The sequence below is a fragment of the Ascaphus truei genome, unplaced genomic scaffold, assembly GCF_040206685.1.
Source record: "Ascaphus truei isolate aAscTru1 unplaced genomic scaffold, aAscTru1.hap1 HAP1_SCAFFOLD_1480, whole genome shotgun sequence".
Lineage (NCBI taxonomy): Eukaryota > Metazoa > Chordata > Amphibia > Anura > Ascaphidae > Ascaphus > Ascaphus truei.
In genome coordinates this window covers 16,696-36,158 of record NW_027454367.1, presented here as the reverse complement: position 1 = coordinate 36,158, position 19,463 = coordinate 16,696, and the positions used below count along the sequence as shown (strand labels likewise).

Here is a 19,463-nt window from a genome sequence, read left to right as displayed (position 1 = left end):
CAGGGACTTGGCCTTAGGCTGCGGTTATAGTGCCGGCAACAGTCGCGTCAAAACAAATGCATTGTCGCCGTCGTCGGTGCTTATAGTGCATGCGACGGCAACAGTGCTACCAAAAATCTGGTGGCCACTGTTATTTGATGTTTTCGGTGACGGTCTCCCCCTGTGGCCAATCAGGAGCTTCTCCGTCACTATGCCTTCCCCTTTTATGACATCGCTGGCTATAAATTTGAAATATAACTCGCAATGGAGACGGGTGACGTCATCAGTCGCATCGCCGTTGCTAAAAGCGCGGCCTTAGTCCCCCGTGTCGTAGCGATGGTATACTCCTGTCAGTCCTACCTGTGTTCTAGAGGTCACATGCTCTTTGTCAGTCCCTCCCTGCGTGTCCTAAGACTACGGGCCCAGTCACTGCACAGTTTCAGCCGCGATGTGTCTAGGGGTCACGCGTCTTGGCAAGAGCAGGGGGAGCAAAGACAAGATTTAGGCTACGGCCCCCGGGGAGGCGTGGCAGGGCCATGATGTCACGTGGCTGGTTCGTCCTCATTGGCTGAACTGCCGCCGTGATGTAGCCATCGCTCGGCCACCGCGCCAAAAGACGAATATCTTGCCTTTTGGGAAAGGTGGTCGCGCATTGCGCTTTCTGCAGGCGCGTGCAGGTAGTGAATGGGGCCGGCCCCACAGGATGCTGTATCTTGTTCGCGCCGCAGCACGCGATGCCGCAAGCACTGGGACTGAGGCCTAAAGGTGGTAGACTCCTGTCCGTCACTCCTCCCCGTGTCCTATGTGTCCCAGAGGTGGTAGACTCCTGTCAGTCTCCCCCACTCCCACCCTGTGACCTAGATGTGGCAGGCTCCATCAACCCCCCTGCGTGTCCTAGAGGTGTCAGACTCCCGTCAGTCTCCCATGTGTACTAGAGGTGGCAGACTCCTCACTCCTCCATGTGTCCTTGAGGTAGCAGACCGTCATTCTCCCCTTTGTGTCCTAGAGGTGTTTCCATAAGTCCCCATGTCCTAGAGGTGGCAGGCATGGTCAGTCCCCCATGTACCAGACTGACCCCTCCTTCCCACACAGAAATAAAATAAAACACAATACGCTTGGTTATGGAGGAAAAAGTCCTCAAAGACGGGTTTTAATGAGAATCTTTATACACGTTTATATATATACTATATATATATATATATATACTATATGTGATGACAGAATGGGGGGGGGGGGAGGGGGATCGTGCAGGGGATGGGGATTTCAGGGACTGGACCTCCCCCAACATTACTAACACAACATCCTTTACATGGGAGGGGCAGGGCTGGTGATCCCACGGGCACTCAGGAGCCGGATTACAGCCGGGCGACTGAGGCTCCCAGGAGTTGGGTTACCATGGGAAAGTATCATGCGTGGGTCCATATAGTGCCCATACGGGAGAAGTAACTCAAATGGTAACCCGACTTCCAAGTGCCTTATTGGCCTGGCAGTGACTGAGTGTGTGACCACCATCTTTTTCTACACAAAGGGGCTGTAACTGGGCGTAACTGAGCACTACACACAGGGTGCTCTCAGAGTGTACAATTTAGGGTAACTCCACTTGTGAGTGCCTTATTGCCGCAAAACCCAGGGCAAGAAGTGATAAAGCAGAGGGAGTCTCCCGACCAATCAGAACGCGGGGATTAGCTCCCCTGTGGGGATCACGTGACCCAGGCACAGACTGAAAACAGATACAGAGTGTTAATAAAAAGTGACAGGGACGGGGTGGGGGTGGCAGAGAGAACAGGAGGCGGGGAGGTCGGTATATACAAAGGCGCCTGGCACAGTGCGGGGGGCCGTCCTCAGTACACAGAGTGGATCCGGATACCGCAGCAAAGAACCATGCTGAATATCATCTCGATTATCTGAAACGAGACAGGCGAGGAAAGATGAGAGAAGAAATGAGGAGAGGGACAGAGACGAGATGATCTGTATCAGACACAGGACACACGGGATCTGTATCAGACACAGGATCTGTATCAGACACAGGATCTGTATCAGACACAGGACACACGGGATCTGTATCAGACACAGGGCACATGGGATCTGTATCAGACACAGGACACACAAACAGGATCTGTATCAGACACAGAACACACAGGATCTGTATCAGACACAGGGCACATGGGATCTGTATCAGACACAGGACACACGGAATCTGTATCAGACACAGGACACACACAGGATCTGTATCAGACACAGGACACACACAGGATTTGTATCAGACACAGGACACACACAGGATTTGTATCTGACACAGGACACACACAGGATTTGTATCAGACACAGGACACACACAGGATCTGTATCACACAGGACACACAGGATCTGTATCAGACACAGGACACACGTGATCTGTATCAGACACAGGACACACGGAATCTATATCAGACACAGGATACATGTGATCTGTATCAGACACAGGACACACGGGATCTGTATCAGACACAGGACACACGGGATCTGTACCAGACACAAGACACACGGGATCTGTATCAGACACAGGACACACGGGATCTGTATCAGACACAGGACACACACAGGATCTGTATCAGACACAGGACACACACAGGATCTGTATCAGACACAAGACACACACAGGATCTGTATCAGACACAGGGCACACAGGATCTGTATCAGACACAGGACACACAGGATTTGTATCAGGCACAGGACACACGGGATCTGTATCAGACACAGGACACACGGGATCTGTATCAGACACAGGACACACGGGATCTGTACCAGACACAAGACACACGGGATCTGTATCAGACACAGGACACACGGGATCTGTATCAGACACAGGACACACGGGATCTGTATCAGACACAGGACACACGGGATCTGTATCAGACACAGGACACACGGGATCTGTATCAGACATAGGACACGGAATCTGTATCAGAGGACACACGGGATCTGTATCAGACACAGGACACACACATGATCAGTATCAGACACAGGACACACACAGGATCTGTATCAGACACAGGACACACACAGGATCTGTATCAGAAATAGGACACGGAATCTGTATCAGACACAGGCCACACGGGATCTGTATCAGACACAGGACACACGGGATCTGTATCAGACACAGGACACACACAGGATCTGTATCAGACACGGGATCTGTATCTGACAGAGGACACAGAATCTGTATCAGATACAGGACACACGGGATCTGTATCTGACAGAGGACACACAGAACATCCACACACATGGGATCTGTATCAGACACACACAGGATCAGTATTAGACACACTCAGGACCTGTATCAGAAAACTCAGGACACACACATAGGATAAGTAGTAGACACACTCAGGACACACACACACAAGATCCGTATTAGACACACTCGGGACACACACACACACACGATCAGTATTAGACACAATCAGAACACACACACACAATCAGTATTAGACACACTCAGGACACTCATGGGATTTGTAAAGGGTGAAAGAATATGGGATAACAGCCCTAGATCCAATAGGGTCTGAGGTTTTAGATCATCCTCTTATTCAAGTGTTTCCCAACCCGGAGGGACATTGAGTGACAAATAGACATGAAGGGGGAAACAGGTAGTATAACAGAAACAGGGCCCAGAAAGGCTGGCACTTTCCATGCATCAATAACCCAAAATCATACCCTGTGCAATCCTAATTGTTTTAAAAGGGATTTTTGAGGGCACAGCAAATGTTGCACATCTTTCTTTGTGCATGGAATACAGATAGGGGGAACCGAAGGCAAAACAAATGCTCGTGAGGGGCCCGGTTTTAAAATATAAGGAACCACAGCCTTCGTTAATCCATTTATACCTGCTGCCCCCTAGTGTCAGTTCCTGATGATCTATAACCTTAAGGGGTGGGAGTAATAATGCACAGTGAATGCATCGTTAGCGTTGTGTTACCAGCGGCACATCATGATGAATAGGGGCATTTCACACAGCACAAACTGGTGCAGCAAAGGGCGTGTTCCTTTAATATGGCAGCACACAGGAGTATAAAGGCGGGGAGAATATGTGAAGAATACATGGAATTTATGCAGCTGTGTGTCAAGAGCTGCATCATACAGAACTCACTGGGACTCGGGGGGCGTGTGCAGGGAGGGCAGAAAATGGAGGAGCGAGCGTGTGCAGGGAGGGCAGAAGATGGAGGAGGGGAGAGCGTGTGCAGGGAGGGCAGGAGTTGGAGGAGGGGAGAGCGTGTGCTGGGAGGGCAGAAGATGGAGGAGGGGGGAGCGTGTGCAGGGAGGGCAGGAGTTGGAGGAGGGGGGAGCGTGTGCAGGGAGGGCAGGAGTTGGAGGAGGGAAGAGCGTGTGCAGGGAGGGCAGAAGATGGAGGAGGGGGGAGCGTGTGCAGGGAGTGCAGGAGTTGGAGGAGGGCAGAGCGTGTGCAGGGAGGGCAGAAGATGAAGGGGGGGCGTGTGCAGGGAGGGCAGAAGATGAAGGGGGGGGCGTGTGCAGGGAGGGCAGAAGATGAAGGGGAGACGTGTGCAGGGAGGGCAGAAGATGAAGGGGGGGCGTATGCAGGGAGGGCAGAAGTTGGAGGAGGGGAGTGTGTGTGCAGGGAGGGCAGGAGTTGGAGGAGGGGAGAGTGTGTGCTGGGAGGGCAGAAGATGAAGGGGAGGGCTTGTGCAACGAGACGGGTGGGTTGTGTGCAGGGAGGGCAGGAGTTGGAGGAGGGGAGAGCGTGTGCAGGGAGGGCACAAGATGAAGGGGGGAGAGCGTGTGCAGGGAGGGCAGAAGTTGGAGGAGGGGAAAGCGTGTGCAGGGAGGGCAGGAGTTGGAGGAGGGGAGAGCGTGTGCAGGGAGGGCAGAAGATGAAGGGGGGGAGAGCGTGTGCAGGGAGGGCAGAAGATGAAGGGGGGGAGAGCGTGTGCAGGGAGGGCAGGAGTTGGAGGAGGGGAAAGCGTGTGCAGGGAGGGCAGAAGTTGGAGGAGGGGAGAGCGTGTGCAGGGAGGGCAGAAGTTGGAGGAGGGGAGAGCGTGTGCAGGGAGGGCAGAAGTTGGAGGAGGGGAGAGCGTGTGCAGGGAGGGCAGAAGTTGGAGGAGGGGAGAGCGTGTGCAGGGAGGGCAGAAGTTGGAGGAGGGGAGAGCGTGTGCAGGGAGGGCAGAAGATGAAGGGGAGGGGCGTATGCAATGAGACGGGTCATTTGTAGGGAGGGCAGAAGTTGGAGGAGGGGAGAGCGTGTGCAGGGAGGGCAAAAGATTAAAGGGGGGCGTGTGCAACGAGATGGGGGTCATTTGTAGGGAGGGCAGGAGTTGGAGGAGGGGAGAGCGTGTGCAGAGATAGATATTGTAGGGAGGGCATGAGTTATAGGAGGGTGGGGGCCTGGATGGACCTCTTACCATGATAACAGCCACCACAATGGCAGCGATACCGACCAGATAGAGCTTCGTCGAGAACAGAGTTTCGATCTTTTTGTGACAGTCCTGAGATGGGACATGAGAGATTAATGTGCTGCACTGTGACTAAACGCAACCCCCACAGCTCAATAACACCCATGTTCCTGGCAGCCCCCCCCCCCCCCCGCCGCCACAGAAACCCTCTCCCCCTCCCCATTTTTGACGGTCTCCAGACGCTCTGTTACATACCCCCCTCCCCCTCCCCCAGGATTTCTATATTACATACCCTTCTCAGGGCCAGGACTTCACAGTACTGCCCTCCCCAAGGCCGTTCTTTCACATGCGCCCCTCAGGTTCTTTCTGTACTGTTCCCCTGTCAACCTCACCCTCCAACGCCCCACCAGGGGCTGTTCTGTCACATGCCCCTGCTTCCTCTTGCACACTGACCTCAGTCTGCAAGGTCTCCAGTAAATTCTCCCGCGCGGGACACAGGTCCCTAGCCATAAAGGTTGTTATGATACCATCGAGCTGGTTAGTGCCACAGCACTGCAGCTGTGTGGGAGAGAGAAACCGTGTTATGAGAGAGAGTTACAGGGGAAAGTGTGTGTGTGTTACAGGGACAGAGCGAGTGTTCCCAGGGGAGAGAGTGTAATACAGGTAGGAGAGAGAGTTACAGATGAAAAAGAGTGTGTTACAGGGAAAGAGCGAGTGTTCCCATGGGAGCGAGTGTAATACAGGTAGGAGAGAGAGTTACAAGGAGAGTGTGTGTTACAGGGACAGAGCGAGTGTTCCCAGGGGAGCGAGTGTAATACAGGTAGGAGAGAGAGTTACAAGGAGAGTGTGTGTTACAGGGAAAGAGCGAGTGTTCCCAGGGGAGCGAGTGTAATACAGGTAGGAGAGAGAGTTACAGGGAAAGAGTGTGTGTTACAGGGACAGAGCGAGTGTTCCCAGGGGAGCGAGTGTAATACAGGTAGGAGAGAGAGTTACAAGGAGAGTGTGTGTTACAGGGACAGAGCGAGTGTTCCCAGGGGAGCGAGTGTAATACAGGTAGGAGAGAGAGTTACAGGGAAAGAGTGTGTGTTACAGGGACAGAGCGAGTGTTCCCAGGGGAGCGAGTGTAATACAGGTAGGAGAGAGAGTTACAAGGAGAGTGTGTGTTACAGGGACAGAGCGAGTGTAATACAGGTAGGAGAGAGAGTTACAGGGAAAGAGTGTGTGTTACAGGGAAAGAGCGAGTGTTCCCAGGGGAGCGAGTGTAATACAGGTAGGAGAGAGAGTTACAGGGGAAAGAGTGTGTGTTACAGGGACAGAGCGAGTGTTCCCAGGGGAGCGAGTGTAATACAGGTAGGAGAGAGAGTTACAAGGAGAGTGTGTGTTACAGGGAAAGAGCGAGTGTTCCCAGGGGAGCGAGTGTAATACAGGTAGGAGAGAGAGTTACAAGGAGAGTGTGTGTTACAGGGACAGAGCGAGTGTTCCCAGGGGAGCGAGTGTATTACAGGTAGGAGAGAGAGTGACAGGGGAAAGAGTGTGTGTTACAGGGACAGAGCGAGTGTTCCCAGGGGAGCGAGTGTAATACACATAGGAGAGAGAGTTACAGGGGAAAGAGTGTGTGTTACAGGGACAGAGCGAGTGTTCCCAGGGGAGCGAGTGTATTACAGGTAGGAGAGAGAGTTACAGGGAGAGTGTGTGTTACAGGGACAGAGCGAGTGTTCCCAGGGGAGCGAGTGTTATACAGGTAGGAGAGAGAGTTACAGGGGAAAGAGTGTGTGTTACAGGGTCAGAGCGAGTGTTCCCAGGGGAGCGAGTGTAATACAGGTAGGAGAGAGAGTTACAGGGGAAAGAGTGTGTGTTACAGGGAAAGAGCGAGTGTTCCCAGGGGAGCGAGTGTAATACACGTAGGAGAGAGAGTTACAGGGGAAAGAGTGTGTGTTACAGGGAAAGAGCGAGTGTTCCCAGGGGAGCGAGTGTAATACAGGTAGGGGAGAGAGTTACAGGGAAAGAGTGTGTGTTACAGGGACAGAGCGAGTGTTCCCAGGGGAGCGAGTGTAATACAGGTAGGAGAGAGAGTTACAGGGGAAAGAGTGTGTGTTATAGGGACAGAGCGAGTATTCCCAGGGGAGAGAGTGTAATACAGGTAGGAGAGAGAGTTACAAGGAGAGTGTGTGTTACAGGGAAAGAGCGAGTGTTCCCAGGGGAGCGAGTGTAATACAGGTAGGAGAGAGAGTTACAGGGGAAAGAGTGTGTGTTACAGGGACAGAGCGAGTGTTCCCAGGGGAGCGAGTGTAATACAGGTAGGAGAGAGAGTTACAAGGAGAGTGTGTGTTACAGGGAAAGAGCGAGTGTTCCCAGGGGAGCGAGTGTAATACAGGTAGGAGAGAGAGTTACAAGGAGAGTGTGTGTTACAGGGACAGAGCGAGTGTTCCCAGGGGAGCGAGTGTATTACAGGTAGGAGAGAGAGTGACAGGGGAAAGAGTGTGTGTTACAGGGACAGAGCGAGTGTTCCCAGGGGAGCGAGTGTAATACACATAGGAGAGAGAGTTACAGGGGAAAGAGTGTGTGTTACAGGGACAGAGCGAGTGTTCCCAGGGGAGCGAGTGTATTACAGGTAGGAGAGAGAGTTACAGGGAGAGTGTGTGTTACAGGGACAGAGCGAGTGTTCCCAGGGGAGCGAGTGTAATACAGGTAGGAGAGAGAGTTACAGGGGAAAGAGTGTGTGTTACAGGGACAGAGCGAGTGTTCCCAGGGGAGCGAGTGTATTACAGGTAGGAGAGAGAGTTACAGGGAGAGTGTGTGTTACAGGGACAGAGCGAGTGTTCCCAGGGGAGCGAGTGTTATACAGGTAGGAGAGAGAGTTACAGGGGAAAGAGTGTGTGTTACAGGGTCAGAGCGAGTGTTCCCAGGGGAGCGAGTGTAATACAGGTAGGAGAGAGAGTTACAGGGGAAAGAGTGTGTGTTACAGGGATAGAGCGAGTGTTCCCAGGGGAGCGAGTGTAATACACGTAGGAGAGAGAGTTACAGGGGAAAGAGTGTGTGTTACAGGGAAAGAGCGAGTGTTCCCAGGGGAGCGAGTGTAATACAGGTAGGGGAGAGAGTTACAGGGAAAGAGTGTGTGTTACAGGGAAAGAGCGAGTGTTCCCAGGGGAGCAAGTGTAATACACGTAGGAGAGAGAGTTACAGGGGAAAGAGTGTGTGTTACAGGGAAAGAGCGAGTATTCCCAGGGGAGCGAGTGTAATACAGGTAGGGGAGAGAGTTACAAGGAGAGTGTATGTTACAGGGAAAGAGCGAGTGTTCCCAGGGGAGCGAGTGTAATACAGGTAGGGGAGAGAGTTACAGGGAAAGAGTGTGTGTTACAGGGAAAGAGCGAGTGTTCCCAGGGGAGCGAGTGTAATACAGGTAGGAGAGAGAGTTACAGGGAGAGTGTGTGTTACAGGGAAAGAGCGAGTGTTCCCAGGGGAGCGAGTGTAATACAGGTAGGAGAGAGAGTTACAAGGAGAGTGTGTGTTACAGGGACAGAGCGAGTGTTCCCAGGGGAGCGAGTGTAATACAGGTAGGAGAGAGAGTTACAGGGAGAGTGTGTGTTACAGGGACAGAGCGAGTGTTCCCAGGGGAGCGAGTGTAATACAGGTAGGAGAGAGAGTTACAGGGGAAAGAGTGTGTGTTACAGGGAAAGAGCGAGTGTTCCCAGGGGAGCGAGTGTAATACAGGTAGGAGAGAGAGTTACAGGGAGTTTCAGTGAGTTGTGTGTTTCAGTGAGAGAAAGATATAATATGGATACGGCCACAGTGCTCCCTGCTGCACGCGGCACGCGCACAGACCACAGCCGCGATCTCCAGTCTGCAGGGGAGCTATGGGATGCGCGAGGGGCGTGGCCATGATGGGGGGTTGGGGGCGCGGCCATGGCGGGGCATATCTGCCCTTCCATTGGCCGCCCGCCGAGCACGTGACCACCGTACGCGTCACAGCGCTTTGCGCACCCGCAAACACACGGCCACTGGGGCCTGCCCACTACGGGCCCGGCTGCACGCGCATCTGGCGACATGGCGGCGTGTGCATGGCGGGGCATATCTATAGGAGAACGCGGGGGGCGGGGCATATCTATAGGAGAGTGCGGGGCCATGACAAGGGGCGCGGCCATGGCAGGGCATATCTGCCCTGCCATTGGCCGCCCGCCGAGCACGTGACCGCGTTGCGGCACGGGAAGACAAAAAGTTCTTGTTTTACCCGTCCGGCGTACGCGTCACAGCGCTTTGCGCGTCCCACACACACGCGGCCACTGGGGCCGGCCCCTAAGGCTACTGCCCAGGTCGACCCGGCTGCAAGCGTGCCTGGCGGTGCGTGCAGTGACTACACCCGCCATCGGCGGTCTGTCGGGGAGTGGGGCCACGACAGGGAGCGCGGCCATGACGGGGCATATCTGCTCTGCCATTGGCTACGCGCTGCAACATGACCTCGTCGCGGCACAGGCAGACAAAATTGTTGTCTTCCCTGCGAGCGTACGAGTCACAGCGCTTTGCGCGCCCACACACAGATGGCCACTGGGGCCTGCCCCATAGAGGGCTGCGCTGTGGTGTGTGGCGCGCACACTGTAGCGCACGCCGCCGGGACCCCTGGAGACTCAGTCTAAGGGTCCTGTCTCACCGTCTCATGAAAAACCTTCAGCACAGACTTGGCTTTTTCCTGTTGCTCCTTGTTTCCCGTCAGCGCCTGCTGATGCGCCTCATCATAGAACTGCTTCACTTCCTTCGACACCTAATGGGAGGAGAAATGTGACACCTGTACCCTCTGCTCCGCAAAACATATCCCAACACCCCTACCTCCTAGCAACAACCACCCCCCCCCAAGCAAAAACAACCACGCAATCTACTCCATCAACTCCCCCATCTACCAGAAATACCTCCACTCCCCCTATCTACCAGAAATACCTCCACTCCCCCTATCTACCAGAAATACCTCCACTCCCCCCATCTATCACAAATACATCCGCTCCCCCCCATCTACAAGAAACACGTCCACTGCCCCCATATACCAGAATCGCATCCACTCCCCCATATGCCAGGAATACATCCGCTCCCCCCATCTCCAAGAAACACGTCCACTCCCCCCATATACCAGAATCACATCCACTCCCCCATATGCCAGGAATACATCCACTTCCCCATATACCAGAAATACATCCACTCCCCCCATCTACCAGAAAGACATCTACTCCCCAACTCCCATCTACCATAATCACAGTCACTCTCCCCATCTACCAGAAATACATCCACTCCCCAACTCCCATCTTCCAGAAATACATCCACTCCCCCATCTACAAGAAATACGTCCACTCCCCCCCATCTACCAGAAATACCTCCACTCCCCCTATCTACCAGAAATACCTCCACTCCCCCCATCTATCACAAATACATCCGCTCCCCCCCATCTACAAGAAACACGTCCACTGCTCCCATATATAAGAATCACATCCACTCCCCCATATACCAGAATCACATCCACTCCCCCATATACCAGAAATACCTCCACTCCCCCCATCTATCACAAATACATCCGCTCCCCCCATCTCCAAGAAACACGTCCACTCCCCCCATATACCAGAATCACATCCACTTTCATCATCTACAAGAATCACATCCACTCCCCCATATACCAGAAAGACATCTACTCCCCAACTCCCATCTACCATAATCACAGTCACTCCCCCATCTACCAGAAATACATCCACTCCCCAACTCCCATCTACCAGAAATACATCCACTCCCCAACTCCCATCTACCAGAAACACGTCCACTCCCCAACTCCCATCTACCAGAAACACGTCCACTCCCCAACTCCCATCTACAAGAAACACGTCCACTCCCCAACTCCCATCTACCAGAAACACGTCCACTCCCCAACTCCCATCTACCAGAAATACATCCACTCCCCCATCTACCAGAAATACATCCACTCCCCAACTCCCATCTACCAGAATCACATCCACTCCCCCACCTACAAGAAAGACGTCCACTCCCCCCCATCTACCAGAAATACATCCACTCCCCCCATCTACCAGAAATACATCCACTCCCCACCTGCCATCTACCAGAAATACATCCACCCCCCCATCTACCAGAAATACATCCACACCCCAACTCCCATCTACCAGAATCACATCCACTCCCCAACTCCCATCTACCAGAAATACATCCACTCCCCCATCTACCAGAAATACATCCACTCCCCAACTCCCATCTACCAGAATCACATCCACTCCCCCATCTACCAGAAATACATCCACTCCCCAACTCCCATCTACCAGAATCACATCCACTCCCCCATCTACCAGAAATACATCCACTCCCCAACTCCCATCTACCATAATCACAGTCACTCCCCCATCTACCAGAATCACATCCACTCCCCAACTCCCATCTACCAGAATCACATCCACTCCCCCATCTACCAGAAATACATCCACTCCCCAACTCCCATCTACCAGAAATACATCCACTCCCCCATCTACAAGAAATACATCCACTCCCCAACTCCCATCTACCAGAAATACATCCACTCCCCCATCTACCAGAAATACATCCACTCCCCCATCTACCAGAAATACATCCACTCCCCAACTCCCATCTACCAGAAATACATCCACTCCCCACCTCCCATCTACCATAATCACAGTCACTCCCCCCATCTACCAGAAATACATCCACTCCCCCATCTACCAGAAATACATCCACTCCCCACCTGCCATCTACCATAATCACAGTCACTCCCCCCATCTACCAGAAATACATCCACTCCCCCATCTACCAGAAATACATCCACTCCCCAACTCCCATCTACCATAATCACAGTCACTCCCCCCATCTACCAGAAATACATCCACTCCCCACCTGCCATCTACCAGAATCACATCCACTCCCCCATCTACCAGAAATACATCCACTCCCCCATCTACCAGAAATACATCCACTCCCCATCTCCCAGCTACCAGAATCACATCCACCCCCCCCATCTACCAGAAATACATCCACTCCCCAACTCCCATCTACCAGAAATACATCCACTCCCCAACTCCCATCTACCAGAATCACAGTCACTCCCCCCATCTACCAGAAAAACATCCACTCCCCCATTTACCAGAAATACATCCACTCCCCCATCTACCAGAATCACATCCACTCCCCCATCTACCAGAAATACATCCACTCCCCCATCTACCAGAATCACATCCACTCCCCAACTCCCATCTACCAGAAATACATCCACTCCCCCATCTACCAGAAATACATCCACTCCCCAACTCCCATCTACCAGAAATACATCCAATCCCCCATCTACCAGAAATACATCCACTCCCCAACTCCCATCTACCAGAATCACATCCACTCCCCCATCTACCAGAAATACATCCACTCCCCAACTCCCATCTACCAGAATCACATCCACTCCCCCATCTACCAGAAATACATCCACTCCCCAACTCCCATCTACCAGAATCACATCCACCCCCCCCCCATCTACCAGAAATACATCCACTCCCACATATACCAGAATCACATCCACTCCCCCATATACCAGAAATACATCCACTCCCCCCATCTACCAGAAAGACATCTACTCCCCAACTCCCATCTACCATAATCACAGTCACTCCCCCCATCTACCAGAAATACATCCACTTCCCAACTCCCATCTCCAGAAATACATCCATTCCCCCATCTACAAGAAACACGTCCACTCCCCCATCTACAAGAAACACGTCCACTCCCCCATCTACCAGAAATACATCCACTCCCCAACTCCCATCTACCAGAATCACATCCACTCCCATCTACCAGAAATACATCCACTCCCCAACTCCCATGTACCAGAATCACATCCACTCCCATCTACCAGAAATACAACCACTCCCCAACTCCCATCTACCAGAAATACATCCACTCCCCAACTCCCATCTACCAGAAATACATCCACTCCCCAACTCCCATCTACCAGAAATACATCCACTCCCCCATCTACCTGAAATACATCCACTGCCCAACTCCCATCTACCAGAAATACATCCACTTCCCGATCTACCAGAAATACATCCACTCCCCACCTGCCATCTACCATAATCATAGTCACTCCCCCCATCTACCAGAAATACATCCACTCCCCCATCTACCAGAAATACATCCACTCCCCACCTGCCATCTACCATAATCACAGTCACTCCCCCCATCTACCAGAAATACATCCACTGCCCCATCTACCAGAAATACATCCACTCCCCAACTCCCATCTACCAGAAATACATCCACTCCCCCATCTACAAGAAACACGTCCACTCCCCCCCATCTACCAGAAATACATCCACTCCCCAACTCCCATCTACCAGAAATACATCCACTCCCCACCTGCCATCTACCATAATCACAGTCACTCCCCCCATCTACCAGAAATACATCCACTCCCCCCATCTACCAGAAAGACATCTACTCCCCAACTCCCATCTACCATAATCACAGTCACTTCCCCCATCTACCAGAAATACATCCACTTCCCAACTCCCATCTACAAGAAATACATCCACTCCCCCATCTACCAGAATCACATCCACTCCCCAACTCCCATCTACCAGAATCAGATCCACTCCCCCATCTACAAGAAACACGTCCACTCCCCCCATCTACCTGAAATACAACCACTCCCCAACTCCCATCTACCAGAAATACATCCACTTCCCAACTCCCATCTACCAGAAACACATCCACTCCCCCATCTACAAGAAACACGTCCACTCCCCCCCATCTACCAGAAATACATCCACTCCCCAACTCCCATCTACCAGAATCACATCCACTCCCCCATCTACCTGAAATACATCCACTCCCCAACTCCCATCTACCAGAAATACATCCACTCCCCCATCTACAAGAAAAACGTCCACTCCCCCCCCATCTACCAGAAATACATCCACTCCCCAACTCCCATCTACCAGAATCACATCCACTCCCCCATCTACAAGAAACACGTCCACTCCCCCCCATCTACCAGAAATACATCCACTCCCCAACTCCCATCTACCAGAAATACATCCACTCCCCAACTCCCATCTACCAGAATCACATCCACTCCCCCCATCTACCTGAAATACATCCACTCCCCAACTCCCATCTACCAGAAATACATCCACTCCCCAACTCCCATCTACCAGAAATACATCCACTCCCCCATCTACCAGAAATACATCCACTCCCCAACTCCCATCTACCAGAAATACATCCACTCCCCCATCTACCAGAAATACATCCACTCCCCACCTGCCATCTACCATAATCACAGTCACTCCCCCCATCTACCAGAAATACATCCACTCTCCACCTGCCATCTACCATAATCACAGTCACTCCCCCCATCTACCAGAAATACATCCACTCCCCCATCTACCAGAAATACATCCACTCCCCACATCCACTCCCCACCTGCCATCTACCATAATCACAGTCACTCCCCCATCTACCAGAATCACATCCACTCCCCCATCTACCAGAAATACATCCACTCCCCCATATACCAGAATCACATCCACTCCCCCATCTACCAGAAATACATCCACTCCCCCCATCTACCAGAAAGACATCTACTCCCCAACTCCCATCTACCATAATCACAGTCACTCCCCCCATCTACCAGAAATACATCCACTCCCCAACTCCCATCTACCATAATCACAGTCACTCCCCCCATCTACCAGAAATACATCCACTCCCCAACTCCCATCTACCAGAAATACATCCACTCCCCAACTCCCATCTACCAGAAATACATCCACTCCCCCATCTACAAGAAACACGTCCACTCCCCCATCTACCAGAAATACATCCACTCCCCCATCTACCAGAATCACATCCACTCCCCCATTTACCTGAAATACATCCACTCCCCAACTCCCATCTACCAGAAATACATCCACTCCCCCATCTACAAGAAACACGTCCACTCCCCCATCTACCAGAAATACATCCACTCCCCAACTCCCATCTACCAGAATCACATCCACTCCCCACCTGCCATCTACCAGAAATACATCCACTCCCCCATCTACCAGAAATACATCCACTCCCCACCTGCCATCTACCATAATCACAGTCACTCCCCCCATCTACCAGAATCACATCCACTCCCCCATCTACCAGAAATACATCCACTCCCCAACTCCCATCTACCAGAATCACATCCACTCCCCCCATCTACCTGAAATACATCCACTCCCCAACTCCCATCTACCAGAAATACATCCACTCCCCAACTCCCATCTACCAGAAATACATCCACTCCCCAACTCCCATCTACCAGAAATACATCCACTCCCCCATCTACCAGAAATACATCCACTCCCCAACTCCCATCTACCAGAAATACATCCACTCCCCCATCTACCAGAAATACATCCACTCCCCACCTGCCATCTACCATAATCACAGTCACTCCCCCCATCTACCAGAAATACATCCACTCTCCACCTGCCATCTACCATAATCACAGTCACTCCCCCCATCTACCAGAAATACATCCACTCCCCCATCTACCAGAAATACATCCACTCCCCACATCCACTCCCCACCTGCCATCTACCATAATCACAGTCACTCCCCCATCTACCAGAATCACATCCACTCCCCCATCTACCAGAAATACATCCACTCCCCCATATACCAGAATCACATCCACTCCCCCATCTACCAGAAATACATCCACTCCCCCCATCTACCAGAAAGACATCTACTCCCCAACTCCCATCTACCATAATCACAGTCACTCCCCCCATCTACCAGAAATACATCCACTCCCCAACTCCCATCTACCATAATCACAGTCACTCCCCCCATCTACCAGAAATACATCCACTCCCCAACTCCCATCTACCAGAAATACATCCACTCCCCAACTCCCATCTACCAGAAATACATCCACTCCCCCATCTACAAGAAACACGTCCACTCCCCCATCTACCAGAAATACATCCACTCCCCCATCTACCAGAATCACATCCACTCCCCCATTTACCTGAAATACATCCACTCCCCAACTCCCATCTACCAGAAATACATCCACTCCCCCATCTACAAGAAACACGTCCACTCCCCCATCTACCAGAAATACATCCACTCCCCAACTCCCATCTACCAGAATCACATCCACTCCCCACCTGCCATCTACCAGAAATACATCCACTCCCCCATCTACCAGAAATACATCCACTCCCCACCTGCCATCTACCATAATCACAGTCACTCCCCCCATCTACCAGAATCACATCCACTCCCCCATCTACCAGAAATACATCCACTCCCCCCATCTACCAGAAATACATCCACTCCCCCATCTACCAGAAATACATCCACTCCCCAACTCCCATCTACCAGAATCACATCCACTCCCCCATCTACAAGAAACACGTCCACTCCCCCCCATCTACCAGAAATACATCCACTCCCCAACTCCCATCTACCATAATCACAGTCACTACCCCCATCTACCAGAATCACATCCACTCCCCCATATACCAGAATCAGTCACTCCCCCTACCAGAAAGACATCTACTCCCCAACTCCCATAATCAGTCACTCCCCCCATCTACCAGAAACACATCCACTTCTCCACCAACCCTCCCATATACCAGAAATACACCCACTCCCCCCCATCTACCAGAAATATATCCACTCCCCCATCTACCAGAAACTCATCCGCTCCCCCCATCCCCCAGCAAAGACGTCCATTCCTCCCCGACCTCCATCTACCAGAAACTCATCCGCTCCCCCCATCCCCCAGCAAAGACGTCCATTCCTCCCCGACCCCCATCTACCAGAAACTCTTCGCTCCCTCACCAAACCTCCCATCTATGAGAATCCCATCCACATTCCACCCAACCCCCTTCTACTCACAACCATTCATTCACCTCTCCCCTCCAACAGCTGTCTCCCCCCCCACCTGTTTTTTCTTATTCATTGCACACAGCCGTGACTCCCCCCTACCACATCCCCCTTCTCCTCCTCCTCTCTGAGTGCGGGTCTCACCTGATCCCTGTTCACAAAGCCCCAGATACCGACCGCTACCTCGCAGGCAAAGAGGATAACAAGGCAGGTGAAGAACTGTGGAGAGACAGAAAGTGGGAGTGAGGAGAGAAAACAGGGGGTGTCGAGAGAGTCGAGGAAACAGAATAGGGATCGGGGGAGGGGGGTTGAAGGGGACAGAGAGAGTGAGAGGTAAAGACAGGGGGATGAGTGGGAGAGAGAGGTGAGGCGGAGAGACAACTAGGGTGACAAGAGAGGGCCAAGGTGGAGAGAGAACTTGGAGAAGGAGGGAAGGGAGGAGATAGAGTGGGGAGGTGGAGGGTACTTCACGGATGGAACAAAGGGAGAGGGAGAAAAGCATAGATGAGAGAGGAGGATGAGGAGGACAGTAAATGGGGGAGAGAGGGTGTCAGCAGGAGATACTGGTGGAGGGGGAGAAGGGAAGAAAGGGAAAGGAGGACGGAGAGGAATGTGAGGGCGCACAATGTGCACGTGCATGCAGTGTGCGCATGTGCAAACTCAGTGTGTGTGCATGCAGTGTGCGCATGTGCAGACTCAGTGTGTGTGCATGCAGTGTGCGCATGTGCACTCAGTGTGTGCGTGTGCATGCAGTGTGCGCATGTACAGACTCAGTGTGTGTGTGTGTGTGCATGCAGTGCGCGCATGTACAGACTCAGTGTGTGTGTGCAGGCAGTGCGCGCATGTACAGACACAGTGTGTGTGTGCATGCAGTGTGCGCATGTACAGACTCAGTGTGTGTGTGTGTGCATGCAGTGTGCGCATGTACAGACTCAGTGTGTGTGTGCATGCAGTGTGCGCATGTACAGACTCAGTGTGTGTGCATGCAGTGCGCGCATGTACAGACTCAGTATGTGTGTGTGTGCGCATGTACAGACTCAGTGTGTGTGCATGCAGTGCGCGCATGTACAGACTCAGTGTGTGTGTGCATGCAGTGCGCGCATGTACAGACTCAGTGTGTGCGTGCATGCAGTGCGCGCATGTAGACTCAGTGTGTGCGTGCATGCAGTGCGCGCATGTACAGACTCAGTGTGTGTGTGCATGCAGTGCGCGCATGTACAGACTCAGTGTGTGTGTGTGTGCATGTACAGACTCAGTGTGTGTGCATGCAGTGCGCGCATGTACAGACTCAGTGTGTGTGTGTGTGTGCATGTACAGACTCAGTGTGTGTGCATTTCAGGCCTCCTTGGCTCTAGATGATTTACAGCCTTTTCCATAAAGAACTCTGCACTATTTAACATAATGAGGCTCACAGACGCCGCACTGCACCACCAGCGGCAGCCTGTGCCTCCGACCACTAACAAAGGGGACCTGAAGGAGCTGGGCTGGAGATATAGGGAGCTATACACAGAAGACAGTATATAGAAGGTGGTATAAAGAGGGTGAAGATATTATACATTGGGTGGTATACTGAGGGGGACAGGTGGTATACAGAAGGTGATGTATAGAGGATGACAGGTGGTATACCGAGGGTGAAGATATTATACATTGGGTGGTATACAGAGGGGGACAGGTGGTATACAGATGGTGATATATAGGGGATGACAGGTGGTATAGAGGGTTCTGTGACTCACCGTTCCCAGAAGACACTGCGATTCCTGAATAGCCCCATAACATCCCAGGAATCCAACGAACATCATGACTGCGCCAACTGCAAGCACTATATATATACCTGTGAGGCAGACACACCCAGTCAGTACCTATATATATATCTGTGAGGCAGATACACCCAATTAGTACCTATATATATTACCTGTGAGGCAGACACACCCAATCAGTATCTATATATATACCTGTGAGGCAGACACACCCAATCAGTACCTATATATATACCTGTGAGGCAGACACACCCAATCAGTACCTATATATATACCTGTGAGGCAGACACACCCAATCAGTACCTATATATATATATACCTGTGAGGCAGACACACCCAATCAGTACCTATATATATACCTGTGAGGCAGACACACCCAATCAGTACCTATATATATATCTGTGAGGCAGACACACCCAATCAGTAC

At 52.1% G+C, this 19,463-nt stretch overlaps 1 protein-coding gene across 1 annotated transcript; it reads right to left on the bottom strand.

The window, feature by feature from the left end:
* Positions 1–1,098: 1,098 nt before the first annotated feature.
* On the bottom strand, positions 1,099–19,148 carry CD81 (CD81 molecule). Its single transcript, XM_075581687.1, has 6 exons — positions 19,013–19,148; positions 17,424–17,498; positions 10,009–10,119; positions 5,817–5,921; positions 5,373–5,456; positions 1,099–1,883 (listed from the first exon to the last, which is right to left on the bottom strand). Exons 1-6 carry the CDS (start codon positions 19,076–19,078, stop codon positions 1,821–1,823), a joined length of 504 nt encoding a protein of 167 aa, XP_075437802.1. The 5' UTR covers positions 19,079–19,148; the 3' UTR covers positions 1,099–1,820.
* Positions 19,149–19,463: the final 315 nt, after the last annotated feature.